This window comes from Myxine glutinosa, unplaced genomic scaffold (assembly GCF_964187855.1).
Source record: "Myxine glutinosa unplaced genomic scaffold, kmMyxGlut1.1 SCAFFOLD_2022, whole genome shotgun sequence".
In the NCBI taxonomy this organism is placed as follows: Eukaryota; Metazoa; Chordata; class Myxini; order Myxiniformes; family Myxinidae; genus Myxine; species Myxine glutinosa.
The window spans coordinates 45,118-64,542 of NW_027618117.1; the positions used below are offsets into that span (position 1 = coordinate 45,118).

Consider the following 19,425-nt stretch of genomic DNA (forward strand, 5'->3'; position numbering starts at 1 on the left):
ATATTGCGATGGAATTTCGCAAGATAGCGATCAATGCCGATGATATTGCTCATATTAAGTTTCTTGAGATTGGAGCTGGTTATATTAAAACCTTTTATTTATTTAAAATGATGAGTAAGGCTCATGGAGGAGCTTGTACACATCACTGACAGGACAGAGGAATTAGTAGGCCTATACACACATGTACATTTACATGAAGTACAAGGCCATTAATAAACAATAGCCAAGCATATGGTATATGGGATTGCGAGGGCTGGGGGGGTAACCTAGAGATATCCGCACTCGCCTCTATGCTGTCTTGCCTGGGTTTGAATCTCGACCGAGCTATAAAGTGTCATCCTGGTGTCCCACAGGCAGCACCTGTCACCAGCACCCTGAACAAATTACAAATCTCTGCTATGTCTGACTGCTAGGAAGGTAATGGCAAACCACCCAGCATAACCTGTGCCAAGAAAGTGCTTATCAAGATGGAACGATGACAAGAATTGTTTGCCGATTGATGAAAAAGACCGACTTCATTTAAAGAAGAATGTATCCTTCAATACCTTAACAGACCAATATGTGCCAGACTTCTGTAAATGAATGGATTCGCCTCAATGTTGGTTAAAATAGAGTAGAAGATGGAGTTCACCAATTTATTTTCTATTTCTGCTTACAACTTGGTAATCAAGGCCAGGGTCAGAGTTGAACTACAGTTCCAACACTATATACAAATTCACACATGCCAAGGTGTTTGTATGTCACAGGTGTACGTCTGTCTTCAACTACTAAAGGGCAACGGAGCAACCATTATGCCTACTCCAGAATCGATAACTTAGCAGCTCTTGGATTTTCTTATGAGATGGATAAAGATGGAAAATACCTTCTGTATTGCTCGTGCTGGCAAAGTTGGATGAATGTTTCCAAGTTTCTGGTGATATGCCTCAAAATTCATCAAAAAGGTGCCTGTCAGAGCCAGGCATTCATAATGAGTCTCAGGTGAATTTCAATAATCAACAGGAAACCAATAAGTATTTAGACAGATACCTGGGTGTGCTGACTTTGGAAAGGATGAGGAAACCAGGGCAGCACTATGACTTCTCATGAACACAGCAAAATCTTTGGTGCCGCTATCCAGGCTCCAACTACTGGGAGCTGCAGGGACAACTACAAGGAAGAATCCATGAAAACACGATCAGAATCTTTAAGTGCTGGAACACAAATAACAGATTTAAAAAGATGATATTAAAGAACAGTACTGCGTTTATTTCAGAGGAATACGATGTACTTCGAGATGCAGCGCTCCCTGCTGGCACTACATACAAACAGCAGTTTGGGTTAGGCCCGACCTTGTCAGTGCAAATTCAGATGAGACAGCTCAATGGCGACCACACAAGAGAATGAGTTATTCTAATTCCCACGGTGACATGTCCTTGACTAGGTGAGCAACAAAGGGATGAATGATTGATTGAGAGAAACGGTAAACATGAATGAAAATCCAAAAAAACCTGGAAAAGCCAAAGGAAAGTAAAGATTTTGAGGCAAAAGGCAATATAACTTATCGACAAAACAATAATTTAAATAAAATACTGTACGTACGCAATGATGGGGGCAATGAATAGTGGGCTTAAAACATCAAATAAAAACAAAACGATGGTACCCAGTACCCACCCTCCATCACCCAGATGCAATGCCCCCCATTATCAGTCACCCAGTTGCAATGCTCCCCATTACCAGTCACCTAATTGCAATGCCCCCCATTACCAGTCACCCAGATGCAATGCTCCCCATTACCAGTCACCCAGATGGAATGCTTCCCATTACCAGTCACCCAATTGCAATGCCCCCCCCCCCCCCATTACCAGTCACCCAGATGCAATGCTCCCCATTACCAGTCATCCAGATGCAATGCTCCCCATTATCAATCACACAGATGCAATGCTCCCCATTACCAGTCACCCAATTGCAATGCCCCCCCATTACCAGTCACCCAATTGCAATGCCCCCCATTACCAGTCACCCAGATGCAATGCCTTTGGTACCAGTCACCCAGATGCAATGCTCCCTATTACCAGTCACCCAATTGCAATTCCCACAATTACCATTCACCCAGATGCAATGCTTCCCATTACCAGTCACCCAGATGCAATGCTTCCCATTATCAGTCACCCAGATGCAAAGGTCCCCATTACCAGTCACCCAATTGCAATTCCCCCCATTACCAGTCACCCAGATGCAAAGCTCCCCATTACCAGCCACCCAATTGAAATGCCCCCCATTACCAGTCACCCAATTGCAATTCCCCCCATTACCAGTCACCCAGATGCAATGCTCCCCATTACCAGTCACCCAATTGCAATGCCCCCCATTACCAGTCACCCAGATGCAATGCTCCCCATTACCAGTCACCCAATTGCAATGCCCCCCATCACCAGTCACCCATATGCAATGCTCCTTATTACTAGTCACCCAATTGCAATGCCCCCCCATTACCAGTCACCCAGATGCAATGCTCCCCATTACCAGTCATCCAGATGCAATGCTCCCCATTATCAGTCATCCAGATGCAATGCTTCCCATTACCAGTCACCGAATTGCAATGCCCCCCCATTACCATTCACCCAGATGCAATGCTCCCCATTACCAGTCACCCAATTGCAATGCCCCCCATTACCAGTCACCCGATTGCAATGCCCCCCATTACCAGTCAACCAGATGCAATGCCTTTGGTACCAGTCACCCAGATGCAATGCTCCCTATTACCAGTCACCCAATTGCAATTCCCGCAATTACCATTCACCCAGATGCAATGCTTCCCATTACCAGTCACCCAGATGCAATGCTTCCCATTATCAGTCACCCAGATGCAAAGGTCCCCATTACCAGTCACTCAAATGCAATTCCCCCCATTACCAGTCACCCAGATGCAAAGCTCCCTATTACCAGTCACCCAATTGCAATTCCCCCCATTACCAGTCACCCAGATGCAAAGCTCCCCATTACCAGTCACCCAATTGCAATGCCCCCCATTACCAGTCACCCGATTGCAATTCCCCCCATTACCAGTCACCCAGATGCAATGCTCCCCATTTCCAGTCACCCAATTGCAATTCCCCCCATTACCAGTCACCCAGAAGCAATTCCCCCCTTTACCAGTCACCCAGATGCAATGCCCCCCCATTACCAGTCACCCAGATGCAATGCCCCCCATTACCAGTCACCCAGATGCAATGCCCCCCATTACCAATCATATGGTACTCATTTTGCTGACCCCATAAGGATGACAGGCTGATTCAACCCACATGGTGTGAATTCAACAGCATGGCAGCAGCCAAAACTCAGGACCTTAAAATCTCAAGCCAGCCACCTTAACTGTAACGCCAACATCAGGCTTAATACCTGTCGGTATCTGCATTTACTCGTGATAATGTGACCGAGAACAAATCTGCAAAGAAGGAAAGACTTACTTCTTTCAGCCAGTGATAGGTTAGGGTCACTAGAAAGTCTGCTGGAGCCCATCACTTGCTGGATCAAAGCCCTGTGAAATACAGGTGGCTGGGGTGGGGTGTGTGAGGATGGTGTATATGTAAGAAGGGGACCATGTCATCAAGTTTTGAGATGAACATTAATTTGGTAGTTATACTTTATCAGGACTTCTTACAGAATAATGAACAATAATTATTTTTGAGGTCAAAAGGATGCTCTACTGACTGCCATTCTACTTTGTTCTGTTTTGCCAAGTGTCGCTCCGTGAGTGATTTTTCATCTGTCTGTCTGTTTATCTGTTTGTTTGTGAACAAGATATCTCAAAAAGTTGCGGACGGATTCGGACGAAATTTGGCAGAGATGTAGCGCATGTGACAAGGACGAAATGATTAGATTTTGGCGAAGATCCGGATTCGGATCCGGCTACAAGAATTTCAAAATTGATTTTTCACCATTGGGAGATCGGGACAAAACGATACATAGCAGGATATGTCAAAACGTTGTGGACGGATTCGGACAAAACCCGGTGGACCGGTTGGGTGTGTGACAAGACTGAATTGATTCGATTTTGGAGGTCCGGTCCAGATCTGGCCTATCAATGGGATACAAAACATAAGCCATACATCCTGGCAGAGGTATGCGCTCTACCGGAATGCCGTCGTAATCTTTCTAATGCGATGGGTGTGCTTGTTTGTTTGATCAAAGTTCTGGGAAGTCGGGTGTGATGTTTGTAATGTTTAATATAGGTCACCTTTACCCTTAGGTCAAGTTCCACATTAATCCTGCTTCTGTATTTGGACTTGAGGACGGTAAGTGAAAAAAATTCCTGAAAGGATTGCCTATCCAGTTGTTTGGTTCAGCTTCCACTGAAAATTAATCTTCAAATTGTTTCTTGAGAGCACCAAGATGTTCTTCGATGTAATTTTATTTTTTATGAAGAACCAGTTAATTTTGCAAGGCCATAAAAATAAAACGAGTACAGGGCCAAGTACAGATATTCTCGATTGCTACGCAACCTTTCTGCGGACCACCTGAATGAATGGACCACCTGAATCTGCAAACCACCAAGGACCATAAATACACACCACTCCTTTATGAGACCCCACAGACATGACACTCTGCACAGATGTACAGTCATCCATCCATACTCGAGCGACCGAAAAGTCCTGCCAACATCCCTATACACTTATATCTCCAATGTTAATGTGCATTTCTAATGAGGCTTCCCGTGAGATTCCCACTGGAAGCCTATTGTTCTTGTAAGGATTATTATTCTCACACATTTTGTGGACACGATTTACGAAACTTTAACTCATTTTAGATACCAATGTAACTTCGTGCATCATTAATTTTGTTTTTGCAATTTGGACTTACAATGGCTGCCATTGCCTATGACGTCATAAACTTTAAACATCTTCTCCTCCAGAACCACTGATCGGATCAACACAAAAGTTTGCAAAGATTATCGCCTTGCCATGGGGATAAAAGTTTGCGAAAAAACGTCATTGGTCATGTCATTTGGAGGCCATATTGGATTTTAAAATAAAACTTTAAAACAACCACTCCTCCGAAACCACTTATCCGATCAATACAAAACTTGAAACATGTTTAAATTCCGATGGGGGATGATATTTACTATGTTTAAACCGCTATAACGGTTTGCTCGGTTTGCATCATCAGTCAAGTGGTTTGTCTGCCATCTTGAATTTTAGCAAAAAAAGAAATCTTTTCTGGAGTATCTCTTAATGGATCAATGCAAAATGTCACACATATGATCAGCTACTGATGTGGGAAAAATATTTGTAAACTATGACATCATCAGTCACATGGTATGGTGGCCATCTTGGATTTAACAAAAAATATTTGAAAATCCACATCTCCAGAACCACTCAACGGATCAATCAGAAACTTCATACTTATGATTGACTAAACATGAGGAATTTTTTTTTTGCAAACTATGACATCGTCAGTCACATGGTATGATGGCCATCTTGGCTTTAAGGGAAAAATTGGAAATCTATATCTCCAGAACCACTCATCCGATCCAAACCAAAATTTACAGATATGACGAACTACCCATGAGTAAGTTATATTGAAAATGATGATGTCATCATTCACGTGGTATGGCGGCCATTTTGTCTGGAAGCCTATCATCACTGCTCTCAGTTCTAGCTCCAATACTTCATGCACCTATCTAATTCCAATTTAAACTTTTATACTGTTTCTGCTGCCACTACCTTTCCAGGAAGACCATTCCATGCATTAACTACTCTCTGAGTGAAAGACTCCTACATTACTACCATCCTAACTCTCCTCTGAGGCTACGCCCTCTGGTCCTATCACTGTCTACTTTGCTGAATAATTATTCTGCACTTATTTTGTCTATACCCTTCATTATCTTAAACATCTCTAACATATGTCCTTGCAATCGCCTCCTTTCTAAAAGATAAAGGAGGCCTCTTTCAGCTGCTCCTTGTAGCTTGGTCTAGCTAGGCCCAGAATTAATCTAGAAGCCCTAAGCTGAACCCTCTTGCTGGCAGCGATGTCCTTCCTGAGTTACACTGACCAAAACTGCACACAATATTCTAGATGGGGGCCATTCTAAATGAATGAAATGTTCAAGTATATACCTCAATTTTAATAAAACAATGACATTAATTTAAAGATCGTTTAAAAATCTGGAAGTTTCACGCTACTGAAAGAGGTCTTACATATGGTGATTTATAGGAGTGCTTCAGCAGCGATAAACTTCCAGATTTTTTGACGATCTTTAAAATCAATATTTTATTAAAATTGAGGTATACTAGGGCATGCCCGTACTATATCTATATCTAAAATTATATCCCCCCCTCTATTTACATGAAATGGTTTGGTTCATGAAATGTTTTGGTTCATTCGCAACGCCAAAGCGAACGGCGAACGCTTTACATGAAATGGTTTGGTGCATGAAATGTTTTGGTCCATTCGCAACGCCAAAGCGAACGGCGAACGGCTTGCGAGTACAGTGACAATCCCCCCGGGGTTTTTATTAGTTTTAAAACATAGTTTAACGCCAACATAGCGCCAACATAGTTTGCAAACGTGAAATAAATGAATACGCTCTCAAATGTGCCATCCGAGGCAGAGTGTGTCCGCCACGTTCGGCACACGCGATAGCTCGCTGCTCTCTGATTGGTTGAATCGTTTTTTGGACATAGCTCGGTAAGTAATTGTCCGATTAATATGAAACCTTGAAAAGGCACATCCTCGGGTCCCCAGCAATATACCTGGCAAGTTTAAAGTATATCGGACCCGTGGTTGTCGAGAAACAGCGGTCACAGACAAACAAACGTACAAACGTACAAACAAACAAACACACAGAGATTACTGGAATTATAGATAGATACTACGAAATATGGAGGCTTTATTGATCACCATAGAACGCAGTGTCAATGGGCCTCGTACTACAGTCATATTGGCAGAGTCTTCTTCATTCACTCCGATACTCTCCCTCTCACATGCCACGCCCTCTTACACTATATATCGAGATATTTCTCGATATACATCTATATATACTAGGGCATGCCCGTACTATATCTATATCTAAAATTATATCCCCCCCTCTATTTACATGAAATGGTTTGGTCCATGAAATGTTTTGGTCCATTCGCAACGCCAAAGCGAACGGCGAACGCTTTACATGAAATGGTTTGGTGCATGAAATGTTTTGGTCCATTCGCAACGCCAAAGCGAACGGCGAACGGCTTGCGAGTACAGTGACAATCCCCCCGGGGTTTTTATTAGTTTTAAAACATAGTTTAACGCCAACATAGCGCCAACATAGTTTGCAAACGTGAAATAAATGAATACGCTCTCAAATATGCCATCCGAGGCAGAGTGTGTCCGCCACGTTCGGCACACGCGATAGCTCGCTGCTCTCTGATTGGTTGAATCGTTTTTTGGACATAGCTCGGTAAGTAATTGTCCGATTAATATGAAACCTTGAAAAGGCACATCCTCGGGTCCCCAGCAATATACCTGGCAAGTTTAAAGTATATCGGACCCGTGGTTGTCGAGAAACAGCGGTCACAGACAAACAAACGTACAAACAAACACACAGAGATTACTGGAATTATATATACTAGGGCATGCCCGTACTATATATAAGCTAGGACGTGCCCGTACGTGGGTGCCCGTTCCTTGCCAAAAAAAAAAAAAAAAAAAAAATTTGTGTAGGGGTGTGTGTGTGTAAACATCCTAGGGCGTGCCCGTACGTGGGTGCAAAAAAACATGCGTGCAAACAACAACAACAAAAAAAAACTTTGAAACCACGTGGCAGTAACGACCACAGAACCCCCCCCCCCCCTCTATTTACATGAATGGTTTGGTCCATTCGCAACGACCACAGAACCCCCCCCTCTATTTACATGCAATGGTTTGGTCCAAAGCGAACGGTTTGGTCCATTCGATGTGATTCGATGATTCGATGTGAATGGTTTGGTCCATTCGCAACGACCACAGAACCCCCCCCTCTATTTACATGAATGGTTTGGTCCATTCGCAAAGCCAAAGCGAACGACCACAGAACCCCCCCCCCCCCCTCTATTTACATGAATGGTTTGGTCCATTCGCAAAGCCAAAGCGAACGACCACAGAACCCCCCCCCCCCCTCTATTTACATGAATGGTTTGGTCCATTCGCAACGCCAAAGCGAACGGCGAACGGCTAAATCGCCATAGCTCGGTAAGTACTTGTCCGATTAATTTCAAACCTTGAAAAGGCACATCCTCGGGTCCCCAGCAATATACCTGGCAAGTTTCAAGTATATCGGACCCGTGGTTGTCGAGAAACAGCGGTCACAGACACACAGACACACAGACACACAGACACACAGACACACAGACACATAGACACACAGACACACAGACACACAGACACACAGAGATTGCTGGAATTATAGATAGATATATATATATATATATATATACATATATATACATATATATATATATATATATATATATATATACATATACATATATATACATATATATATATATATATATATATATACATATATATATATATATATATATATATATATAACATATTGTTGCGAATATGGAATTTGGCCTCCATATCCGCTTGTAAATATTCCCCTATTTTTTCCAATACTCCCCAACTTTCCCCAGTCCCCCATTCCCTAGTCCCATTGCATGTAAATAACAATCAGTAGAGCCGACCTTCCCCTTATTCCCCCATTAAATGTCGTGCCCAGGTCCACCGCACCACACGTAGACAACTTTCGGACATCTTCCTAGTTATTCTTAATCTATGTCAGTTAAGGCCTCGTTTCCATTAATTATGACTCTTCGTTGCACCAGAATGTGATTATATGGCACCAGTAGTGAGTTTAGGACCTTTCCCATACCTCCTCCCATCTTCTTCCCCAAACAACAACAATAACAACAACTACAACAACAATTACAACAACAACAGAGGAGATGGCGGCGGAGCGGGGGAGGATGCGTCCTCACACCGGCTCGATTAGCTCCAGACCATGCGCTCCACGGGGTTACCCCGAAGGGGCTGGCTGTCAGCTCCTCGTCAGGGGCGGAGCCAGTAACCCCCCCCCCCGCACGCACCCAATGAGAAGCAACGTGCCGATTCCACGAGGCGGAGCTAACGAGCCGAGGGCGTGTCACTCCCCGCCGGATATACGCAGCCGCTTGCCGGACGTGACGTGAGATTCGCCCCAGCTGGAGAAAGACGGACCTGCGAGCGCTGAAACAGATGCGCCTGAGTTTGGAGAGGCCTGAGAAAGAACGTCACCTCTGAGCGCTGCGACGAGACCTCCCCGCATCTCTGGACCGAACCGTGTACCCTGCTTTGAGCCAAGAGTGCACCTTGAGCCATCGCTATCTGCCTTTCCTAGCCATCAAACCCCGTGTGAGTCAGCGTTGTCCCGTTTATCTGTGGTCTGTCTAGGGTTAATATAAGAGTGTGTCTAAGTGCCTGTCTTTCTATGCTGTCCCTCTCGTCCCTGTAATCTGACCTTCCGCACGAATATAACCTCCTCCGGAGGTCTTGAGAACTGAACCCCTGGTGTCGTATTGTGTCATTATAACCCAGCCGGGTGTCTTCTTTTTCCTTCATTGGTCTAGCATAGCGCGATTAGTCAACCCCGGGTGCAATCGGGGTAACTTGTACGGATACGGCGGCCATCCCGCTCGGCCCACCATACCATCAAAGTCGTATCTGTAACAATATATATATACATATATATATATATATATATATATATATATATATATATATATATATATATATATATATATATATATATGTTGATCAAGGCACCTCCTAGCTTTAATGGTGAGCACCAGCCACGAATTATGTCTCACACGGTAAATACCGCATAACCCGCAAGGAACCAACAGCCTGTCTGCCACACAGACCATCGTTCCCGCCAGTGCAAACCAAAACCAGGGGGTGCGATGCGATCGGTGGGGATAATAATCAGCGACATAACAGCGTGACGAGCGCTGTCCCGATCTCCTGTGGACCGAAGTCCTAGACCAAAGCATCACCTCCGACCCGGAGGCCTCAGCCCGGCCACTCTGTCAACAGACAGAGATTTATTCATTGGTCCCCATTGGCTAAACATCAAGCAGAGCCGCCAATCCAGATTTCGGGCTTATTAACCCTCGTCACGACGGCATACCTCGTCAGGACATCGTTGATTATTATCCTCGCCGATCGCACCGCACCCCCTGGTTTTCGTTTGCACTGGCGGGAACGATTGTCTGTGTGGCAGACAGGCTGTTGGTTCCATGCGGGTTATGCGGTATTTACCGTGTGAGACATAATTCGTGGCTGGTGCTCACCATTAAAGCTAGGAGGTGCCTTGATCAACTTAATAGACGATTTTGGTCCTCATTGGTTAGATTTTTCGCAGTGTGCCGCCCTGTGGCGTTGGCAAAAACTGCATGGAAATCGGACCTGGCAGGAGTAATTCCCTGCCGGTGGATTAAGGGGTCTCACTCCTATTAAGAGGAGTGGTCCCACCTGTATGACCATGCATTGTGGCCCTTTGGGGGGCATGATGCATGCGTTTGAATGACCATGCGCTTCCCCCTCGGGGTTGAGGCGCATGTGTATTGTTTTGGGGACAGCCTTGTTGACGATGTGCCTTGACCATGGGGTCAAGGTGCACGTCCAAGGCTGTTCAAATGTTTGAATTTTTACCTTTTTTCACACGTAAAAAAGGCAGGCCCTGACTGTGGCCCTAAACCAGTTGGCAAAAACTGCATGGAAATCGGACCTGGCAGGAGTAATTCCCTGCCGGTGGATTAAGGGGTCTCACTCCTATTAAGAGGAGTGGTCCCACCTGTATGACCATGCATTGTGGCCCTTTGGGGGGCATGATGCATGCGTTTGAATGACCATGCGCTTCCCCCTCGGGGTTGAGGCGCATGTGTATTGTTTTGGGGACAGCCTTGTTGACGATGTGCCTTGACCATGGGGTCAAGGTGCACGTCCAAGGCTGTTCAAATGTTTGAATTTTTACCTTTTTTCACACGTAAAAAAGGCAGGCCCTGACTGTGGCCCTAAACCAGTTGGCAAAAACTGCATGCAAATCGGACCTGGCAGGAGTAATGCCCTGCCGGTGGATTAAGGGGTCTCACTCCTATTAAGAGGAGTGGTCCCACCTGTATGACCATGCATTGTGGCCCTTTGGGGGGCATGATGCATGCGTTTGAATGACCATGCGCTTCCCCCTCGGGGTTGAGGCGCATGTGTATTGTTATGGGGACAGCCTTGTTGACGTTGTGCCTTGACCATGGGGTCAAGGTGCACGTCCAAGGCTGTTCAAATGTTTGACTTTTTACCTTTTTTCAGTGTAAAAAAGGCTGGCCTTTTTCGTGCGGGCCCTAAACGCCGAAGCATAAAACTGCATGCAAATCTGACCTGGCAGGAGTAATTCCCTGCCGGTGGATTAAGGGGTCTCACTCCTATTAAGAGGAGTGGTCCCACCTGTATGACCATGCATTGTGGCCCTCCGGGGGCATGATGCATGTGTTTGAATGACCATGCGTTTCCCCTTCGGGGTTGAGGCGCATGTGTATTGTTATGGGGACAGCCTTGTTGACGATGTGCCTTGACCATGGGGTCAAGGTGCACGTCCAAGGCTGTTCAAATGTTTGACTTTTTACCTTTTTTCTTGTAAAAAAGGCAGGGCTTCCCTGTGGCCCCCAATACAGGTTAATAAGCCCGAAATCTGGATTGGCGGCTCTGCTTGATGTTTAGCCAATGGGGACCAATGAATAAATCTCTGTCTGTTGACAGAGTGGCCGGGCTGAGGCCTCCGGGTCGGAGGTGACACTTTGGTCTAGGACTTCGGTCCACAGGAGATCGGGACAGCGCTCGTCACGCTGTTATGTCGTTGATTATATATACACAAAGAATTAAGTTAAGCACCCCCCCCGTTTTTTTACAACCTCGCACATTACAAGTTTGTTGTCGTCAAAACAGTGTAATATACCCATGATATTGCTATATTTTCTGGAGAAGTGATATTATGGTCACATAAAAACATAACAATCATGCCGTTTTCAATATTTTATTCTGAATAATTTAAGGTGAAATTTTTTGGGAATTTTAGGCATATTTTCACCTCAATTTAAGTATGGAGCTATAGGTCCATCACGGACAGTGTGGATGACGTTTATGTTTTCTAACGTACAGTCATTGTTCTGAGAAGACCTCTAGCGATCTTTGCGTCAATAACGTGTGTAGGACCCACGTGATCGGATCACTGACTCAACCAATCACTTTTTTTCACTTTGATCACTCAATTTCATCAATGGATAATTGCTAATGTCATACCAATCATTATTTGATCTCACATACCTTAGAATATATGCCAATGTATACATATACACAAAGAATATATATTAGGGGGTGCTTACCTTAATTCGTTGTGTAGGGGTGCTTAACTTAATTCTTTGTGTATATTGTTACAGACACGACTTTGATGTTAAGGTGGGCCGAGCGGAATGGCCGTCGTGTCCGCACAAATTACCCGATGGTACTCGAACGTCGACGAAGCCGCGCTAAGCTGGCTCAATAGGAAAGAGAAGACACCCGGCTGGGTTATAATGACACAATACGACACCAGGGGATCAGTTCTCAAGACCTCCGGAGGAGATTATATTAAGGCGGAAGGTTAGATTACAACTACAAGAGGTACATCATAGGAAGACAGGCACTTAGACACAACCTTATATTATTCCCGACAGACCACAGAGAAACAGGACAAAAACTGACTCACACGGGGTTTGATGGCAAGGAAAGCGGGTATTCGATGGCCAGCACAAGGTGCACCTTGTGCTCAGGGACAGGATGGCGCGGCCCAAAAGATGCAGGAGGTCTCTCAGCGCTCGAGGTGGCGTCTTGTCGTCTCAAGCTGGGGGCGCATCTGACGTCACGTCCGGCAAGCGGCTGCGTATATCCGGCGGGGAGTGACACGCCCTCGGCTCGTTAGCTCCGCCTCGTGGAATCGGCACGTTGCTTCTCATTGGGTGCGTGCGGGGGGGTTACTGGCTCCGCCCCTGACGAGGAGCTGACAGCCAGCCCCTTCGGGGTAACCCCGTGGAGCGCATGGTCTGGAGCTAATCGAGCCGGTGTGAGGACGCATCCTCCCCCGCTCCGCCGCCATCTCCTCTGTTGTTGTTGTAATTGTTGTTGTAGTTGTTGTTATTGTTGTTGTTTGGGGAAGAAGATGGGAGGAGGTATGGGAAAGGTCCTAAACTCACTACTGATGCCATATAATCACATTCTGGTGCAACGAAGAGTCATAATTAATGGAAACGAGGCCTTAACTGACATAGATTAAGAATAACTAGGAAGATGTCCGAAAGTTGGCTACGTGTGGTGCGGTGGACCTGGGCACGACATTTAATGGGGGAATAAGGGGAAGGTCGGCTCTACTGATTGTTATTTACATGCAATGGGACTAGGGAATGGGGGATCGGGGAAAGTTGGGGAGTATTGGAGAAAATAGGGGAATATTTACAAGCGGATATGGAGGCCAAATTCCATATTCGCAACATTGCACCCTTCTCTACCCTCGGGGCGTCCCGACCCGATAAATTTTTACCTACTTTAGTGTGGCACGCAATGTAGTTCCCTCTACTATTAACTCTACCCTGAGTGCGACAGTTTTACAGATATTCACAAATGAGTAAATATGTCCCCCTGCGACGTTGCACCCTTCTCCTCACAGAAACACACCCACAGGATAACCGAATCCGGAAAGAATTCTCAAACTAAACATACAGCCGGTAGGGAGCATTATTTACAAGACTACGCTGCTATTTACACTACGATCCAGGACCTGTTTTTGGAGGAACACATGCAGATGTTATGCATAGAGAGAGCGCGCTTGCCAACATCGATACACCAACCCACGAGTGCTCTGTGGCCGACGGCCTTTAATAACGTGCAGAGCACCCTTCCCGAGCATCAACAGCACCACCCCACCACCAATCGGTGCAGTCACCATTGTTCATTGGAATAAAAATAAATTCGACAACCCCTAACCCTGCAGGTGTCTCTTGCTCTTCTTGTGGTGCACTTGGTGTCAACTAAAAGTGGTTCACCTGTATGGCATAGGTGCCACGTTGACCCATAGGTCCATCCCCGGGTGGTGCTTGGCCGCAAACGAACTGCGGTCCATTGTGGGTGGCCACAAACATTGCGGTCCATATGGTGTATCGATCCCGGCAGCAAACAGCGAAAGTGCAGGCCCACAACTGCGCAGCCAGCACCTCTCTCTCCTCTCTCTCTACCCCAAAGCCAGATCCTCGGAGGTGGGAGACAAAAGAAGAAACAAGTGAGTAAGGTGGTAAGGGCGCAAAAGTGCACGCAATGTAAGGTGATGCACACTGGGGGCACATGGGAACCAGGTGAGACAGGTACGTTCCTATCGTACGCCCCCCCCCACCAGGTAACCTACATGGCCCCTCCCTTACCCCTTACTGTATCCACACAACACAACACTACTCATAAACATCTACTTTACAAATCAACAAACATCCCTACTGTCTTCCCCGTTCCTCCCATAAACCAAATTCGTCTTCTCTCCCTCCTAACCAATCAAATTTGCCATTTTCAACTCTCATCAAAATTTGCCATTTTCAACTCAACATCAAAATTTGCCATTACCAATTCATCATCAGTCCCTCCTAGGGAGGGAGAGATGGAATCACCCCAATGTCTCATCCACGTCGTGATGCGTCTCACAAATCCACAGCAATTTCATTTCCTGCACAAAACAAAGAAAACACAGGTGTGGAGTCATCATCATCACCACAGGTAAGTGGCTGCGTATGGTGCGACAGGTTCTTCAATCCTAACTATTTCCTAAATGACTTTAACAACTTTACACCACCCGGGGTCTTCCTCCGGCCAAACCATTGGCCCTCTTACACTATGGGTTCTAAAAACCAATTCCCATTGGCCAAACTGTGGTGCTCTTCAATTTGGGGTCTCACTCCCCCGATTCATCTCCCGGTGCCCTCGTACAATTTCTGGGCTGCGACGTGTACCTCTCCCAGCGGGTCTACCCACCTGCACACCTCCACCACTGCAGTTGCCACCCGAGCTTACCTAGCTCCTCACCCTAACCTATCTACCTGGGGAAGGCCCTCTGGCGCTCTCCCCACTCCGTGCCCTCTCTGGCACTGGGCTGCCCGATCCACACCCGGGATCCTCAGGCACCCACTCACAACTACCGGCTCCCAGAGCCCACCTGCGGCCTCACCTGGCCGACATCCTCACAGTGGTGGAGTGCCCAACCAACTACACACACTAACAGGCTACACGCCCAGCCATTTCCACAACACTAATGCACCCATCCACAACACCATTCTGCAACCGCACCACAAATGCCAATATCCAACCACAATTTACCTGTACCCTCTACCTAACACTTACACTACCCGCCCCGGGTACTCGTGAAAGGGGTCCACTCTTCCCCCATCCACACCTTCGCACCATGCACACCACTCCGTACCACTCACTCCAACTCTCTCCACACACCTGTACTTGCACACCTGTGCTCTCACACCTGGTGCCACCTGCACCCTTCTCTCCCCAAGCGCATTCGCGCTGATCCACACACTCACTACTCATACACGGCTCCACACACCTGTCCAGTTGCACACCTGTGCAATCTCACCTGTTCAATTCTCACACACACGGCATCATCTCAGCTAACTACTCCCTTCTGAAACTTGCGCTTCCCAGTCGTCCCTTTAAACTATTGCGCTCCCACGTCATTATCATCCATACTAATCTACCTGCGTCCCCACTACAGGTATCAGTCACTAACTAAACTTAACGTTACCTAATGTCATCTTCTCTAGATCCCTACACACAATATCCTAACCCACCCGGGCTAGTTTTCACTGCCATACACCCCATAAACTATTGCTCCTTTGCCCCCCACCTGTGAGGGATGGTGGATTTGCCATCCCACCACATCGGGGGTCTCTCACTACCAATTTTGCACATCAAATTTCAACAAATTAAAAATTTGCCAATCACTGCCCATCATCTGCCAATCACTACTGCCAATCCCTTGCCAATCATCAAATTTTGTTTTTCTTTAATTTTGGGTCCAAAACACTAACCTCATCACCCAGTCGACTCACTAATACCTCTCGGTGCGCCAATCCCTGTCCAAAGCCCGGCTTCGTAAAGCCAAGCAATGGATGCTGGTTGTTTTGTGCCAGCGGGTGGATGCGTCCGGCATTCGGGGCAGGGACGGGGGCTTACCCGGGCCGAGATCCCACGCATCACCTCGGCGTGGAGCCATCCAATGTCCCGATCTCGACCTGCCGGCACGTCTCAACAAAACGTGGTCGCCATAACGACCCTTCCTATCGGGCTGCCAGCTCCGCCTAGTGGAGCCTGGGCGCGGCCGTTCAAAGCGAGGCCTGGCACGCACCGAGGGCCTGCTTCGGCTAAAAGTCGCTCTAACCTCTAACCCGTGTAACGTCGATGCTTCACCTGGACGCTTACACCCCGCAGCCCGTTCCTTGCTCACACATCCAGCTGTGCCCATGCTCCTCGTACCCTTCCTTACACACCTCGGTACTCTCATTCCACTCACAGCCTTGGTCACACACCTGACCACCGAACACTTTGGCACACATTCGTTGCTCGCACACCTCACCAAAACACCTCTTCGCGCCCCCTCCTCAGTCACCTCCTCTGTGACAATCACAGGTGTGCTCTCATTCGCACACCCAACCACGTGCCTCACCACCAACTCCAGCGTGCATTCCCATTCACGCTCTACCATTCCAGGTGTACATCCTTCCATCCCAGGTGTACATCCTCGCTCACCTGTCACAACTAACTCACGCTCCATGTCACTCTCACTACTTTCACCTCCACTCGTGACAACGAACTCACCCTTACTCTTGACAGCACACTCTTTCCCCATGCACCTGTCCGTCACACACCTTTCTCGCGCACACTCTCCCGTTACACCCTCTGTAACACTCACCACAGGTGGACACTCTTCCTTACTTCTGACAGCGCACTCTTTCCTCATGCACCTGTCCGTCACACACCTTCCTCGCGCACACTCTCCCGTTACACCCTCTGTAACACTCACCACAGGTGGACACTCTTCCTTACTTCTGACAGCGCACTCTTTCCTCATGCACCTGTCCGTCACACACCTTTCTCGCGCACACTCCTGCGCACACTCTCCCGTCACACCCTCTGTAACACTCACCACACCACGCTTCCATGTGCTCCCTCGCACACGCGCTACGACCGACTCACTCTCGCCAGCACACTCACTCCTTGGCACGCACTTTTTCCTCACACACCCCAGAGTCGGACTTTCTTGCACACCTCCTTTTTCGCACACCAGACCTGTCGCACACCTCACCAACGGCCTTTCACGAACACCCGGGTCCATCTCGACCCCCAAGCTTCTTAAATCCCCTGGCGCATCATACGCACGACCATATTGGTCACCACTTACACCGGGTCCTCTTCCTCTTCGCTTCTCCTCCATCACCTGCGAATCCCTCATCCGGTTAATGAGCACATCACGATCCAAACACAGACTTTGGACCAATTCTTTTATCTCCTCTTTTATCTCCTTGTTATCTCCTCTCCGTCGCTTCTTAATTTCGCTCACCCCTTCTTCCACTTCTTCTAATTTGTGCCTCACCTCTTTTATTCCCCGGTACGTCTCCTCAAGCTCGTCCTCCAAGGCTACCTTGACCGTTTCCATGTGCGTCCTCACCTGCCGGTCCTTCGTCTCCATTACCTCTATCACCTCGTCCAACCTCGTTGTCAGTCCCTCACGTACCATCTGACATTCCCTCTTTGTCGCTATCAAGTCGTTTTTTATGTCGTTTTGTGTCGCTTTCAACCCTCCTAATACCGCAGTGTTCCTTTGAACCTGCTCCACTAACTCCGTCTGTCCCACCGTCAGCTGCTCCACCTCCTGCGTCAGGTCCTCTATGCCCCCTTGTAACTTTACAGTCCCCTTTCTCACCTCCTTCTCCATGTGCTCCTTACAGTGCCTCACCTCCTCGCGCACTCCTCCGACCTCCTCACTCACTCCTCTTCTGATCTCCTCTCCCATCACTTGCATCTCCTGCCCAGATGCCACCCTCATCTGCTCCATTTCCTCCCTGTGAGCATCCAGTTTGGTTTCTACCCCCATTCTGACCCCCTCTATCTGCTGCTCCATTTGTTTAACTTCCCTTTCCGCTTGGTCCCTCATGTCCCTCAATTTGCCTTCCATACTGTTTTCTAACCCCTCTAACCCAGTTTTCACTCCCTCTATTTGATTCTCTTGAGCGGCCATTCTGTTTTCCACCCCCGTTAACCCATGTCTCACCTCTTTTATCCCGTTGTCTAACCCCTCAAAATTATTGTCTAACTTCCCAAATTTCTTGTCTAACTCCTCAAAATTATTGTCTAACTTCCCAAATTTCTTGTCTAACTCCTCAAAATTATTGTCTAACTTCCCAAATTTCTTGTCTAACTCCTCAAAATTATTGTCTAACTTCCCAAATTTCTTGTCTAACTCCTCAAAATTATTGTCTAACTTCCCAAATTTCTTGTCTAACCCCCCGATTTGATTCCCTAGTCGCTCCCCCATTCTGTTTTCCATTTTCTCCATTTCCCTGGCTCTTTTTTCGTTGTCGCTCTTCGACTCTGCCATGTATTCGCTAAACCGTGCCATGAACTGCTGCATGTCAAACGGCTGCATGTTAAAGCCCGCTGATACAGCCGGCTCGGCTACCGCGCGCTCGTGCGAGGCGCCTTTTTGCGCGCCCGCTACTTCGTGCGTGACGGCGCTATTTTGCGAACCTGCCGCCCTCACTGCTTCGCTCTCCTCTTGTCCCTCAATTTGGTCCTGGACCGACCCTGCTTCACTCTCCCCTACCGGACCCCAGCCGTCTTGATCCGCCATAGCGCGACTTTCAAAATTCGAGTTTCGTAAAACAAATTCGAAATTTCGCCGTTATACTTTCGTCGAGCGCAGTACCCGCGCTCCGGATCGATTTTGTCGAGCGCCGTACGCGCTCCGGATCGATTTTGTCGAGCGCAGTACGCGCTCCGGATCGATTTTCCCTCCCAAAATTTGGGCCTAACTAATTTAGTCCCGGGTCCGAATCTCACTCCTCGACACCAATTGTTACAGACACGACTTTGATGTTAAGGTGGGCCGAGCGGAATGGCCGTCGTGTCCGCACAAATTACCCGATGGTACTCGAACGTCGACGAAGCCGCGCTACGCTGGCTCAATAGGAAAGAGAAGACACCCGGCTGGGTTATAATGACACAATACGACACCAGGGGATCAGTTCTCAAGACCTCCGGAGGAGATTATATTAAGGCGGAAGGTTAGATTACAACTACAAGAGGTACATCATA

At 47.3% G+C, this 19,425-nt stretch overlaps 1 protein-coding gene across 1 annotated transcript in view; it reads right to left on the reverse strand.

Moving 5' to 3' along the window:
• LOC144889238 (uncharacterized) overlaps positions 1-19,425 on the reverse strand; it is a 34,638-nt gene that overhangs the window by 1,302 nt on the left and 13,911 nt on the right. Inside the window, exons 2-4 of the mRNA XM_078769303.1 lie at positions 3,447-3,534; positions 1,027-1,146; positions 863-945 (exon numbers count right to left, since the gene is read on the reverse strand). Coding sequence (XP_078625429.1) covers positions 863-945; positions 1,027-1,146; positions 3,447-3,534 — 291 coding nt within the window. The remainder of the gene's footprint in view (positions 1-862; positions 946-1,026; positions 1,147-3,446; positions 3,535-19,425) is intronic.